The sequence below is a fragment of the Chinchilla lanigera genome, unplaced genomic scaffold (genome assembly GCF_000276665.1).
Source record: "Chinchilla lanigera isolate Chin_1 unplaced genomic scaffold, ChiLan1.0 scaffold00007, whole genome shotgun sequence".
NCBI lineage: Eukaryota > Metazoa > Chordata > Mammalia > Rodentia > Chinchillidae > Chinchilla > Chinchilla lanigera.
Window position 1 is genome coordinate 5,389,266 of NW_004955408.1, and position 15,313 is coordinate 5,404,578.

Below are 15,313 nucleotides of genomic sequence, written 5' to 3' on the forward strand. Positions count from 1 at the left end.
CATGAATGTAAATGTATAGAGCCACCTCAGTAAGCCGAACAACCATTAGATAACAAACAGTGGGCAAGACCTGTTTCACAACGGATACCCACTGAGCATAGTTTTTGGATTTTATGTCAAAAAATACAAAGTCATCTTCCAGAGTAGTGTCTAAAGTAGGCCACTGGAGGTTGTAATCCCAGACTGGCTTTCTGGGAGGGGTCGGGTCCATTCTCTGGACATCTGTCCCATTTTGAAGAATTCCGCTATGGCTACTGGCCTAGTTGTTTCAAAAAACTACATTCTAATCAGGGCTTATGCAAGGCTTGGCAGTTGAATCTGATTTGGTGTCTCATTTGGACTACACCTCATCCATAAACAATGCACCCTTTGTGTAGGTGGGGAGGGGAAGGGTCAGGTCCTTGGCAATTTAGTTAGCAGCAGACCAGCCTTTTAGAAAAAAAGTGACTTCAAAAAGGAAACTTAAATCCTCCCAAATCACACCACCACATTCCTGAGGCCAGAAGGTGACTTGAAATTGCAAACCCAAATTCAACTTCAAATATACCAGGTTTCTCCACATAGCCAAGAACCAACTCTATTTTCTGAGACACCACAGGATACTCTTACATCCTACCTTCTCATACCCCTTCCCAGACAACTGGCAGACATAAGACCTCTTTGAAATACAGGAATACCTCAGTTCATGAATGCTTCTGCTTGCAAATAATTTGGTTCCCGAACAGAAGGGTTTAGCAAAATTTTGCTTGTTTACAAGCTCCATGTCAGATGACAAACACAACTGCAGCCTTCTTCCCCAGAATCACAGAATGAATTAAGTTTGTGAACCGAGGCACCACTGTATAGATCTGACTGCTCCCCTCTACTGCAGTTGCTCTTAAAGCAGGAGCTGGTGGATTCGGAGAGGGCCTGTCCATGTCTCCCAACTTGAAGGTGTAGCCCCCGCCCTTCTCCAAGAACCCAGGGGATGGGCTCTGCAGAGATGGAACTCTCTTTTGAATGCTCCCATGATCTCACATTCTGCCTAGCTATTTCAGTGCACAATAAGCCTGGCTACAAAGGTCCCAAACAGAGGGAGACAGAATGGTTCTCTACATTCTGTTCCAGAGAGGAAGAAAAGGAATCAGTTCCTGCATCTATTTCTAGGAAAACAAAACGAACACAAGAGGCGAGGTAAGCAGGCCACATCAAACTCCTCTATTTGTCCTGCCAACACATTAAAAGTAGAATTTAAGACACAAACACAGTTAATGGTATAAAAGAGCCAAACGGCTTTTTAAAATTCTCACCACCCCCTCCTCTGAACTGCTTTTTCTTTGAGGGTTTTAGCTGCCTCTTTCTTAAGGCTCTTTGGAGTTTGCTTTATTTTTTGGAAGTGCTGGGGACTGAACCCAGGGTCTTCTGCATGCTAGGTAAAAGCTCTACCACTGAGCTGAATCCCTAGCCCTCCACAGTGCTTTAAAAGTTTAACAAGTCCTTTGAAACAGTAACCCACTCAAGCAAACTATGGTTCCTATATTATATTAACTTCCCAATCCCAATTACTGTAATTTCCTTCTTGTTCCAGACCTCACATCCTAGTAGAGGCACCTTTTAAACTCAGGCTCCTGAGTTCTCCAACTTAAGAGATGCCTTTGTGAATCTGGAAAAGTATAAAAATAAAAAAGCAATGCCTACTTATTAAGGGCAGACTTACGAAAGTAAGCTAAGAAAATACAACGGCACATCAAAGTAGAGAACTTGCTTCCACAGTGTAAGAATTATTAGAACTTGTCTGAGAGGGGAACACCCTTAGCCCATGAGGGGGTTAGAGAGAAAGTAATATGCTAGCATTCAGGAAGGGTTTGGTTTACTTTTACGTCACAAATGACAGTCCATGAAAAGCTGAGAAGCCAAAGAATTATCAGTCTTCATCATTAAAGAAACACACTGCAGGCAGCAGCTATGGGGTACAGAGAAACATAATAAACATTCTTCTATCCCAGCTGGGCGTTACCCAAATCTACCAAACTTCTTTCACTCTCTCTCTTGACAAAACAAATGGCATTTCCTAAGTAATCCTTGAGGTTAATCAAGCTCCCTCCCTCTCCTTACATGTACTAGAACTGGAGCATGTCTTCAGTTCATCAACAATAACCACTTTCCAAACAAAGCTATCACCAGTTCTGCCCTCCGATGCAGTACTTCTGATTTATCATTGTGCTTTGTAATCTGTGTTATATGGTGATCTCTCACTTTTGTTCCTTAAACAGAAATTCATGGAACAGTGCTGCTAAATAAAGGTAAGTCTTGTCATTAAGTAGCCTCTAAATCATGGAACTAATAAGCAGCAGACTGCTTTAGACTGATTCTATACATACATGAGTATATTGTAGCTACTATTTTCAACTTACGAGAGGTCATGCAGGCACTAGAAGCAGAAGGCAGGCTCTGGCCTCAAGGTAAGACTTTGTCCCACCTTTGTTTAGAACACTTGAGAGGTAAGAAGATAGAACTGGGTATGCTCTTGAAGACTGAGGTGGACAGGAGAAGGCCACTTGCTACAGGTGACAGCCTGGAACACTCTAGGCAGACATATTAAAGGAATAATGGACCTACAGCAGGAAACAGAAAATAGAACGGTAGGAAAAGAAGAGCCAAAAATTGCTTATTTTTTGTTGGATGAGCTGTCTGTCAGATCTCTCTTAATATGGGTTTAAGATTATCAGGATGTTTCATATGGAGTCTAAGATCCAGGCATCCAGTATCTACCTACTCAGGAGGGAGGAGGATCCTTTAGCCCAGGAGTTCCAGACCAGCTCAGCTCCTGTTTAAAAAAGTCAAGAAAGGAACGAAAATTTAAACTACCATATTGTCTGTCCAATCTTTCTGACACATCCCAATATCCTTTAAATATAGGTAGTGATACTCCTCCTGCCACTGTAACAACTCCTGAGTGTTACGCAGCTCTGGGACTAATCACAGTAATAGGCTCCCGTTTCAATCTTAAAATGGATACTTCCTGTACAAACTCAGCACAATACACAGATACTCAGCAAAGATCTGACTTGTCAGGACAGTACTGAGGCACTTGAGATGTGTTTTTTTGCAGGAGCACATAATTACAGGAGGAATTGGCAGGTAAGACATCCCAGGTACAACTCGACTCTGCTACCTTCCCCACTTAACCAGGACAAATGGAAAACTTATTTCCTGAGAGTCCTCACAGGGGTCAGCAAACTTTCTGTAAAATGCCAGGTAATAAATATTTTAAACTTTTTAGTCAAATGCAGGGGTTTTTTGTTTGTTATTTGTATTTTAAGTGTTCTATTATGGAAAATTTCAAACATATGCCAAAGTAAACAAAATAGAATGATGCATTTCTACTTAGCTTCAATAATTATCAGCCCATGGCCAATCTTCTATGTATAATCCTACCCATTTTCTGCCCTCTCCTATTTTAAACAAATCGAGGTATACTATCATTTGAGGTAGAAGTATTTCACTAGGAGTCTGGAAAACATAAGGTCTTCTTGTTTTATTAGAAAGAGCACAATCACAATACTATTTATCACACTTAAAATTAATAGTTTTTTTTTTTTTTTTTTGGAGACAGGGTCTTGCTATGTAGCCAAGGCTGGCCTCTAACTCACAGCAATCCTCCTGCCTCAGCCTCCTGAGTGCTGGGATTCCAAGTGTGTGCCACCACGCCCGGTTTATTTAATCCTGTATATATTTTTATATATAAAATATATAAATTCTTAACGTAAAAGCCATTTTAGCTCAGACTGCCAAAACAGCCAGATATAACACACACTACTGCAGTTTGCTACCTCTAGACTTCGCTAGGCTAAGGTGAATGTGGAACAAGTGAGAAGGAAAGTAAAAGCATTCACTATCAAGTAATGATCTTAGCCAAAATGGTTCACTGTAAATGTGAAGAGAATACAATACACCAGGTGTGGTGGTGCATGCCTGTAATCCCAGCACTCAGGAGGCTGAGGCAGGACTGCTGCAAGTTCAAGGCTAGCCTGGGCTACATAGCAAGACTCTGTCTCAAAAAAAAAAATTTTTTTAAAATATAGTAAAACTGTCTGTGAATACAGATGATGACAACTATGAAAAAAAGAAGAAAACAGAGCAAAAGAAAGAGTCAAAATGTTACAGCTATTTCAAACCATCAAAACTCAATTGTAGAAGGGAAGCTACAAACAATGGCAGTGCAAGTTCGTGTTCAGAACTGAAGCACTGGGTCCAGTTAAGCATATAAATGTCAATTAGAAGAGACAGAGTCCAACAGTACCTTCTGGTTGTGTCAGCTGCCTCTAGTGAGCCAGGACACGAACTGCCTAAGAATCCTTTCAAACTAAGTAAATGTAATCAAATTAACTCACTTAAGAGACACATTTAAATCCACAAAAGCAAAATTACTTACTGCCTACTATATAACTTACTTTTTATTGAAAGCATCTTGCACTCATGATGGATGTTTTCTGGGTTTTGCCACATATTTTAATATTAAAGGTTAAATTACTTTTTACATGCCAGTAGTGTGAACAGTTTTCCCCACACAGAAACAGTGATTAGAGAAAGATGACATACCACATGAATTAAGTGTTGTCTTTAATTGAAAAGCTCACGAACTGTCTAGTTACATTTCTCCCCAAACCACAAACTTGGTAGTTACTGAGTCTCAACATATTCAAGGCTGAGAAGATTAAAAATTTTAAAACAAATAAAACAGGTCCTCAGGTCCAACTAAGGGGGCCCTGCTACATATGGGCTAATCTACACCAGTGATACTGCTTGACTCTAGGAGGCTGGAAGACATCCTCAACAACCCCGCTTGGAACAGTTACTTCAAGTAGCCTTTTTCCAGTTTCCACCTTCTAAATAAAGATAATATTTTGTTAATTCTGTTCAGAAAACTTTTTGCAAGTTGTTTTATTTACAATGCCAACTTTTAAAAGCTCACTAAAGTTAACTGGACAATAAACTACGCAGAAATCACTTTACAAAAAGAGGGAAAGCTCAAAATGTCAACTTTCTAGAGAGAACCCACAGTTCAGTTTTATTCAGAGTAAAGAAAAACAGCAATTTTTGCTCAGACTAGAAGAAATTCAGCCATTGGTTTGGAATCTGTAACTCAAACTACACATGCAATGAGAACGATATTATGCTAATACAATTGTTTTGCTGCTGCATTTGTCTATTGTTTGTCTAATATTAACAATTATAAACAGAGCAGTGCAACTAGTATTTGGAACAATCCTTATAGTGTTACAGTGTCAGGCACAACATTTCACTTCTCTTCACACCACTGGTTCTCCTTGCGTACCTACGAGAGAGACATAAGCAGTACTTTAAAACCTGAACAGTCTTCTAAGACTTGCACACACCCCCTACAGGACTCTTGATATAAGCCTCTCTTTCACTTTCATAAAAATCATGTGATCAAAGATGAACTATATTCCAAAAAAAAAAAGATAAACTATATGCTACCTACCTGGGCTTCCTCCTCTTCAGTGAAGTCATTTTTGATATTAAAGGTCTTGCGAATCTCCTCAGGAGTTTTCCCCTTGATCATATTGGCAACAGTCTTGCATGTAACATCAAGCAAACCTTTGATGTCTAGGTAGTTTGCTGCCTGTAAAATGACACTTTCAGTGAGGTATACTGGGTGTTTTCATCTAAATCCAAAATCAGTTACTGATAAACCGTATCTAATTAAACTTAAAGTGTTAATGTTAAGAAATTTTAATTTTAGGAAATTAATTTCTACTCTTAATAATCTTATTCAGCTGGTGTGGTGGTGCATTCCTGTAAACCCAGCACTTGGGAGGCTGAGGCAGGAGGAGCACTTAAGAGTTTGAGGCCACCCTAGCCTACATAGTAAGTTCAAAGCTGGCCTGAACTACATAGTGAGACCCTGTATTTAAAAAAAAAAAAAAAAAAAAGCTCTTCTTCTTCCACTTACTTGGAGTTTACTTATATCTTTTACTACCTTTGTTTGGCAGTACTGAGAACTGAACCCAGGGTCTTTGCCCTGGGCTACATTCCCAGGCCCCCCCCCTTTTTTTTTTTTTTGAAGACTGGGTCTCTGTAATTCGGACTGGCCTTGAACTCATGGCAACCCTCCTGCTTCAGCTTCCCAAGTGCTGGCATCACAGGTGTGCACCACCACACCCAGCTCCCTTTTTTAATTTTTTGAAACAGGGTCTTGCTAAATTGCCCAGAATGGGCTTGAACCTGTAATCCTCCTGCCTCAGTCTCCCAGTGCGCTGGGATTACAGCTGTGTGCTACCACACCCAGCTCACTAGTTACTTCTTTCCTAATATTGGTAATAAATGCTATCAATTTTTCTGGACTCTTGCATTAGCTGCACTCCACAAATTTTTAAAGTGTTTTCATTCTATTTAGTTGAAAATACTTTAATACTGAAGATTTTCCTTTGACCTATAAATTACTTAGAAATGTATTAGTTCTCAAATGTTTCCAGATTTTTCTAGCTCTATTTTGGTTACTGATTTTTTGTTTGGTTTGGCTGTTTGGTTTGGTTTTGCTTTCTCAGACAGGGTTTCACTCTGTAGTCCAGGCTGGCTTTGAAACTGCAATTGATCTGATGTGTTTTACTGTTGAGAATGTGGTTGATCCTGAAAACAATATGTATTCTGCTGTCTTAAAGGTAATGTGCTATAGATGTCAATTAAGAAGTCGGTTTATAGTCTTGCTCAAGTCTTCCGTATTTTACTAATTTTATGTTTACTTCTAATTACTGAGAAACAAGTACTGAAATTTCTAACTATGCCTGAAGATTCATGTATTTTTTACTTTTAACTTTCTCCCCCTCCCTTTATTTTATTATTTTTTTTTGTTTTTTCGAGACAGGGTCTTGCTATGCAGTTCAGGCTGGCCTTGAGCTCACTTTGTAGCCCAGGCTGGTCTCGAACTCACAACGATCCTCCTGCCTCAGCCTTCCAAGTGAGTACTGGGATTACAGGTGTGTGCCATCACACCCAACATCCCCCTCCCTTTATATCTGGAAGTTCTGCTTGTGCATAGATTTTTATGATTATCTCCTATTAATAAACTGATCCATCATTATGAAATAGCCCCCTTTATCCCTGTTAATATTTTTTGTTCTAAAATCTTTAATATAGTCACTTCTGCTTTTTTTTTTTTTACTAGAGTTTGTTACCATGTTCCTTCTTTTCCCACTCTTTAATTATGCCTTTATATTTAAATATCTTATGGACAGAATAGCTGAATCTTGTTTTTTAAAATTAGATCTGACATCTCTGTCTTTTTACTGTTTTGGATTATTTAATGTGATTACTACCAGGTGGGTTTTTTTTTTTAATAAATGTTTTTTGAAAAGCAACTATACTTTCACTTCATGGTAACAAATGAAAAAAAAAAGCACATCGGTTACAAGATTATTAAAATATAAAATAGTGATAAATCTCACCACAAATGGATTTAAATGTAAGTTCAGACAGAATTAAATTTTTTTTTTTTTTTGTCTTTTTGAGACAGGGTCTCGGCTATGCAGCTCAGGCTGGCCTTGAGCTCACTTTGTAGCCCAGGCTGGTCTCAAACGATCCTCCTGCCTCAGCCTCCTGGGTGCTGGGATTACAGGTGTGCACCACCACACCTGGCCAGAATTAAATTTCAATGTCAATAAATTTATCACGTTCAACTCTGTAAGAACTGGCAAAGGAATAGATTTACACATTAAAAACATACCAGAATCAGTTCAAAAAGAGTTCCTTGGTCAACTTTCAGGAATTCTTGGTCCCAAACAGGGATATCATCTGTTCGCTTTTCTTTGTTCTCGTCATCCTCAGGAGGAGGAGGGTCATCCTTGTGGTGGGTACACCACTGAATGACCTGCAACAAAAAAATTCAGTTCCTGTGTGACATTTGTCATATGGGACACGTTCCACTCTGGGACTTTATTCTTATACTGGGACAGGAAGTAGCTAGAAGCTGATTTGAAAAGTAAATTACAATGGTGCCTTGGTTCATGAACTTAATTCTTTGCACAGTTCTGGTTGCAATTGAATTCCAAGCATAGTGCCTATATGCACAATAATGTAAATGTACTTAATGCTACTGAATTGCAAGCACAGTGTTTCCAGAATTGTGGAAAGAATTAAGTTCATGAACCAAGGTACCACCGTAATAGCCAAAGTTAAAAGCAAGAATGAAGCTTAAAGAATCTTTACAATCCAGGCCCAGAGACACAGCTCAGCGACACAAGGCTTGACTGGCAAGCGCAATGTTGAGTTCAATTCCCAGTACCAAAAAAAAAAAAGAATCTTTACAATCCTAGAAGGTAGAAGAGCTTGTTAGATAGAGGCAAACCATGCAGTGTATGTATTTGACCACATTGACAAACTTTTGTGAAAAAGAATCATAACATTAGACTGGAAGATACCTTCAACATGTAAAACCAACAACTGGTAACAGCTGTAGAATATAAAAAAAAACTTAAACAGCCAAATATGCTCAGGCTCACAAGATCAGAAATATAGTCAGATACTAATCTAGATTCGCAAATAAATCAACATTCCGACATTACTAATTATTGGCAACAGTGTGAATGAAACCTACATTTTTCTAATGGAAAATATAAATTGTTATCTTTAAAAATGAACCTAGGATTTTTACTAAATCTAAATCCAAATATGTACTTTACATTATAACCAGTAATTTCAAATTCCCTAGACATGGGCATAAGACTACTTGGTGTAGGAATAAAGCAAAAAAAGCCCATCTGATTTCTAAGTAAGGGAATGAATACATCATGAAGTTTGAAGAAACTGACCAATGAGATTATATGCAGCAGCATAAAGACCAAAATCAATACTGAAAATGTGTTAAACTGTAGAATCTAGGTGGTAAGTACATGGGTGTTTGCTGTGCAATTCTTTCAACTTTTCTGTGTCTTTATGCAGGAAAAAGGAACACCTGGAAAATTATACTGCCAGGATGCCAAAAGAAAAAGTCAAGCATGAGGCTTTAATGAAATAAACAGTATCTTTTCCAGAAGCATTCCGATTACTGCCAGGCATGGTGGGCATACCTATAATCTCAGCACTCTTGAGAAGCTGAGGAAGAAGGATCACAAATATGAACCCAACCTGGGCAATTTAGATAGTGAGATCCTGTCTCAAAAATAAAGTGATAGCTATATACCTCAATGTGAAGGACCCAGATTCGGTACAGATGGATGGATGGATGGATGGCACTCAGGTGTACAGTGCTTGCCTATCCAAGTGCAAGTCCCTGGGTTCAATTCCCAGAATGGAAAAGAAAAAAAAAAAAAAAAAAAAAAAATTTACCCTAAAAGACAATGCTCAGAATTTACAAAGAATGAGATCTAACTGGATAAAATATACAGTTTCTACACCATAAATTATATAACAAATGGTAGAAACTTTAGATCTTCTGGATGAACCTTGAAAACTTTAGACTAACTAAAATAAGCCACTAAGGTACCCAGATGAGTCAAATTCTGAGACAAAAGAAGCATGGTTACCCAAGGCTGGGCAGGGGGGGAAAAGGAAGTTACTTAATGGGTAGTGTTTCAGTTTGGGGTGATGAAAAAGTTCTGGAGATAGCAAGCGATAATGGTCCACACAACACTGACAGTGTACTTAATGTCACCAAATAGTATTTTAAGAAGTTCAACTGGATGTGGTGACACATACCTGTAATCCTAGCTACTTGGGAAGATAAAGCAAAGAATCCCAGTCTGGGAAATCTGAGAAGACTCTGAAAATATAGAAAAGTAGCCCAGCACTCCCTGGGTTCAGCACCCCCCATCTCCCACTCCCAAAAGCTGGGTGTGGTGGCCCACATCAGTAATCCTAGTACTCAAAGGCTAAGGCAGGAAGATCTTTAGTTTGAGCCCAGCCTGGGCAACTTAGTAACTTAGTGAGACCCTGGCTCAAAATTTTAAAAGACATTTAAAAAAAAAAAATTTTTTAGGTGTTGTTTGTTGAGACAAGAGTTTCGCTATGTAGTTTGGACTGGCCCAGGCTAGTCTCGAACTTGAGGTGATCCTCTTGCCTCAGCCTCTAGAGTGCTGTAAAATTTTTTTTTTAAAGGACTGGGGATGTAGCTCAGTGCAAAGGCCCTGGGTTCAATCCTCAGTGCCACAAAAATAAGTAAATAAATAAAAATTTAAGAAGGCTGGGCCAGGGATATAGCTCAGCGGCATAAGTGCTTGCCTGGCAAGCCTGAGGTCATGAGTTTGTTTCCCGGTACCAAAAAAAAACAGGCTGTCCTGAGACAAAAGACAAACCTCTAGAATATCTAAAGAACTCAAAAATAACCAGACCCCTCCCTAAACTTAAAGACCCAACCTAACCAGGTATGGCAACACAGGCCTGTAATTACAAGCACCCAGAAGCTGAGGCAGAAGGATTGCTGGGAGTTTGAAGCCAGCCTGGGCTACTCAGCAAGACCTTGTCTACAAAAAAAGACCTGAGGCAGGTGTGGGGGGTACATACCTGTAATCCCAGCACTCAGGAGTCTGAGGCAGGAGGATCGGTGCAAGTTCAAGACTAGCCTGGGCTACAAAGTGAGCTCAAGGCCAGCCTGAACTGCATAGCAAGACCCTGTCTCAAAAAGACAAAAATAAATAAAAGAAAAGAAAAGAAAGAAAGAAAAAGGACCCAATCCAAAAATGGGCATCTGAAATATGATATGAATGGGCATCTGATATATGAAAAATGCTCAACATCACTGGTCATTTGAGAGATGTAAATTAAAACAACAATGAGATTCCATCTCACTGCAGAAAGAATGGCTATCTTAAGAAATCAGTAATAAATGCTAGAGGGACTATGGGGAAAAAGGAACCCTTCTCCACTGTTAGTAGGAGCGTAGACTGGTGCAACCACTGTGGAAATCAGTGTAGAGTTTCCTCAAAAAACTAAGACTAAGGACCCACTTGACCTAGTTATTTCCCCTTAAGGTAGCTACACACAACAGTTAAAGACATCATACCACAGTGATATATGCACACCCATGTTTACAATAGTTTATAATACCTCAATCTGGAAAACTGCCTGTATGCCCATAAAAAGATGAATGGATAAAGAAAATGTATTTATAAACAATGGAGTACTACCCTGCCATAAAGAAGAACAAACTTGAATCATTTGTAGGAAAATGGACACACCTCAAGACCATAATCTTAAGTGAAATAAATCGGACACACAAGTTTAAATATGACACTGTTTCTCTTGTGTGTGAAACCCAAAGGGTAAGTAAAAAGCATAATGGAGGATAGCTACTGGGAAGCAGGAAGAACATGTTCAAATGGGAACAAAGGAGGGAAAATGAAAAGAAGAATGGAAGGAGGAAAAACGGAAACAAAGCTTTTGTAAACAGGGATGGGAAGAAGGGTTGAAGGGCAGGGAGGGAATGGGGAAAAAAGAATTAAGATATAATATGTACAGTACAAATTCCTTATGATGAATGTGATAGATATGTATGAAAAATATGTACTAATAAAAAATAAAAAGGTTTGGGGATGTAGCTCAGTGCGAAGGCCTTAGGTTTATTCCCCAATATTGCCCAAAAAAGTTAAAATAAATGTTACATTATTTAAGTTAATTAGAAAGGCAAACGAAAACATACAATACAGAAAATAAATGGCAATAACACATGTGAAAAATGTTCAGGCTTTCAGAATCACTTTTAGGGAGAATGATAATAGGTAATATTGCTAAGAGTATGAAAAAACAAGGCAACTGCAACTCACGCAGGAGGAAAGTTCACAAGAGAAAACCTAAGTTGAAACTGCACATGTAATACTACCTGTAGGAAGAGGCCAACTAGAGCTGAACATCCCCATCTCTAGATCTGCTCAGTGTTTATCCCGATGTTTTTAGAATAAGCATCCAATGAAACAGCTTGCTGTGTTAAGGACTGTGTGCCCTGAAGCACTACCTCCTATTCAGTGTGGGAAACTGTTTATGCTTGGACACAAAGGTGACTGCAACAAAAATGTTTCCAAAGGTACTTTTTGTTCTCAACCTCCCATTGGGACATACTCATCCAATGGAAAGCAATATAAAATTTTTTCTTTTTGCTAATCACATACTGTTGTATTTCAGTAACTTAAATGTGCTAAGGCAAGACAACTCACGTATTCACAACACATAATATTCACAAATAAACAACAAATATTTCCAATCATATTAAACTGAAAGATCATCATTCTGTTATAAAGAAAACACAAGTTTATAGTTAGTTACATTATGAACAAGGAAAAATAAGCTTATTTGTTAATATCTCCATTATAAAACAATGAAAGAACAAATGAAGGAGGGGGATCAGAGTAAGCAGGTAAATAGATCAGCGTAAACAGAAAGGGAATGAACTGTTACATGTTCTTTTAATCATTTTTTTAAAAACAGTATATATGTATATGTATATATGTATGTATGTATTTCTGGGTACGTGGAACTGGACTCACGACCTCACACCTGCCAGGCAGGCACTGTACCACTGAGTTAGATCCCTGGCCCCTGTTTTAATCATTTCAAAAGTATAAATCTAAAAAGGTAGTCATGTTTAAAAAGGTAATCATGATTTAATACCATGATGCTCTGAAGAGTGGTGTGTTGATTTAAAGCTATTTCGCCAGATCAATAAAAATATTTTATATCTAGATCATCACTGCAAAGTACTTGCAGAGGTACCAAGTATAGAAATATTTGTGTCAATGGTAGAGGATATGCGTAGCATGCATAAAGCCCCAAGTTCAATCCCCAGTACACACCAAAAATGGTCTTTCTGATGCTCAATAATAACGATCAACTGTCACAACAGAGCAGACAGGACTTTTTCCTGTACATTATTGTATTAACAGGGATATAGCTCAGCGGCACAAGAGCCTGCCTGGCAAGCGTGAGGTCCCGAGTTTGATTTCCAGTACCAAAAAACAAACAAACCAACAAACAATGTATTAAGAACATTCAAGTAAGGGCTCACGAACATTCAAACTTTTAAGTTCCAATACACATTGAGTTACGTGAACTGTATTAATCAGTGCAGTTTGAAAATAGACTACACAAGCTGGGAACAGTAGTGCACACCTGTAATCCCAGCACTTAGGAGACTGAGGCAGGAGGATCATCGCAAGTCTGAGACCAGCCTGGGCTACAAAGTGAGCTCACTGTCAGCCTGAACTGCACAGTGAGACCCTGTCTCAAAAGGACAAAAATAAATAAATAAAATAAAATAGACTACACTGATATCAACTGAAATACTGACATGTATATCCCAGTAAGATCTGTATCAGAATAAATTCAAATGTGGCTTATGTTTACTTTCAGGAATTTTTGGCCTAAAAAAGCAGTCTGTATTTTCTTTTTTCAGGATTAGAAGAACCACATGCTAGATTCAGAAGTACTTATTTACATAAAGGAACAATGGAAGCATATAAAAACAAAAGCTAAGAAGTCTAAGCATCCCAATTCTAAAAATAAATCCTTTACAGATCTTACCAGGAGCTGAGGTTGTAGCTCAATAATGGTACATGTGTTTAGCATGCTCAAGGTCCTGGGTTCTATTCCCTAGACCAAAAATAAACAAAAAGCCCTTACCTTTTTTAATATTGCTGCATTAACATTTGGTAGTGGAACTGGGTCATCATCTCCTTCATCATCCATTCCCAAATCTAAGAAAACCAGAAAGGGTGACCATTACTTTTTTACTACATTATAATACACCAACTAAACTACGTTTAAAACCCTCAAGACATAAACCTGGATCCAGTGGACCCATCCCTTACTTTTCTACTGTAAATGTGTACTTCAGCATTGTAGTAGCTGGCTGTGTACCTTTACTTGACAGATACAGGAAGGGATTTGTTTACACCCATCTGGTATGACAAACAGTAAGAAGTATGCACATGCAAATGGGATTTGGACTCACCCTTATGCTCCATGGAATAGTTTTTGCATATGTTTACCTGAGCCTCAGAGAGGGTACAACAGACCCACACCACTCCAGGATTTCTTTAGAAAATTTTTCCTTTGATTTTTCTGACAGAAGTAGGCCAATTCAGTACAGCGGCACATGAAAAACCAGATTTACAAGTTTTAGAGGAGGTCAAAGGTAAATCATCAGAGCTAGGCATGGTGGTGCACACCTGTAATCCCAGCACTCAGGAGGCTAAGGCAAGAGGATCATTGCAAGTTTGAGACCAGCGTGGGCTACAACTGAGCTCAAGGCAGATCTGAACTGCATAGTGAGATGCTGTCTCAAAAAGACAAAGAAAAGTAAGTCAGATTACTCATGCATGGATGATGATGACCAATTATGGTAAAATATATGCTTTCATAACAGGAGAGTGGTGCAGGTATAGGATGATGATGACTTTGACAATGGCCATGTGAGCCTAAGTTCCTATGATAGTGAAATGGAGCAAGAACTGACTGATAGACACAGGGAACGCAGACCTTGATTCAGATGACAAAATTTGACTAGTAGAAATGTTTTTTGTTTTTTTTTGTATTTATTGGAAACTGAACTCAGGACCTTGTGCTTGCCAGGCAGGCATTGTGCCACTGAGCTATATCCCCAGCAACTAGCCAGAATGTTACAAAATGGCCATGCAACCACCAGTGTTAGGGCTAGGTCCAAAAATATAGTGAAGGTCTTAGGGTAAAACATATTGGACAGAATGCCAGCACTGCCATTTAGTGTTGGAAACTGTAAGAGACAAAATGCTACAAGGTGCTATGAAATACACTAAGGCTGAAATGCAAGTTAAATGTTCTGTATGCACCAATAATCATATTAAAAAAATATTTATTATGATACCTCACTAGCTGAACTGAAAGCATTCATAGGTCTGCTGTACTTAGCATAGATTTCTTATGGTGCTTGCAGGAATATAAAAACCTTAAGAAAAGCAATGGGTCAAAACATGGCATAAAAATGTATGCCCTTGTAGATGTGAAGACTTATGCTTTAGTTTAGACATTTATCCTGGAACTCAGCCATCAAGTCCTTATTCATATAGTAATAAACCGAATGATGTTGTGAATAGACTTGTTGCTCCCATCTCTCAAAGTAATCAGAATGTGACATTCAACAATTGGTTTACCAATTTCCAAATGATGTTATATTTGTTAACAGAGAATCGGTTGACCAGTGCAGGAATTGTACCCACAACAAAGCAGAAGTTCCGAATGAAATGTTGCGATTTTAAAACAGCTTTGATAATGATTATTCAAGTGGTCACTCATGTATAGCTCTATTTATTTTCTTTGGAAGCCACTTTGAAGATACCAAAGTATAGTA

At 38.6% G+C, this 15,313-nt stretch overlaps 1 protein-coding gene across 1 annotated transcript in view; it reads right to left on the bottom strand.

The window, feature by feature from the left end:
• Positions 1–4,585: 4,585 nt before the first annotated feature.
• The window catches only part of Skp1 (S-phase kinase-associated protein 1), a gene marked incomplete at its 5' end in the record, with an annotated part of 18,794 nt that continues 8,066 nt past the window's right edge, over positions 4,586–15,313 (bottom strand). Inside the window, 4 exon segments of the mRNA XM_005376136.2 lie at positions 4,586–5,317; positions 5,486–5,626; positions 7,727–7,870; positions 13,609–13,682. Coding sequence (XP_005376193.1) covers positions 5,282–5,317; positions 5,486–5,626; positions 7,727–7,870; positions 13,609–13,682 — 395 coding nt within the window. The 3' untranslated portion in view covers positions 4,586–5,281.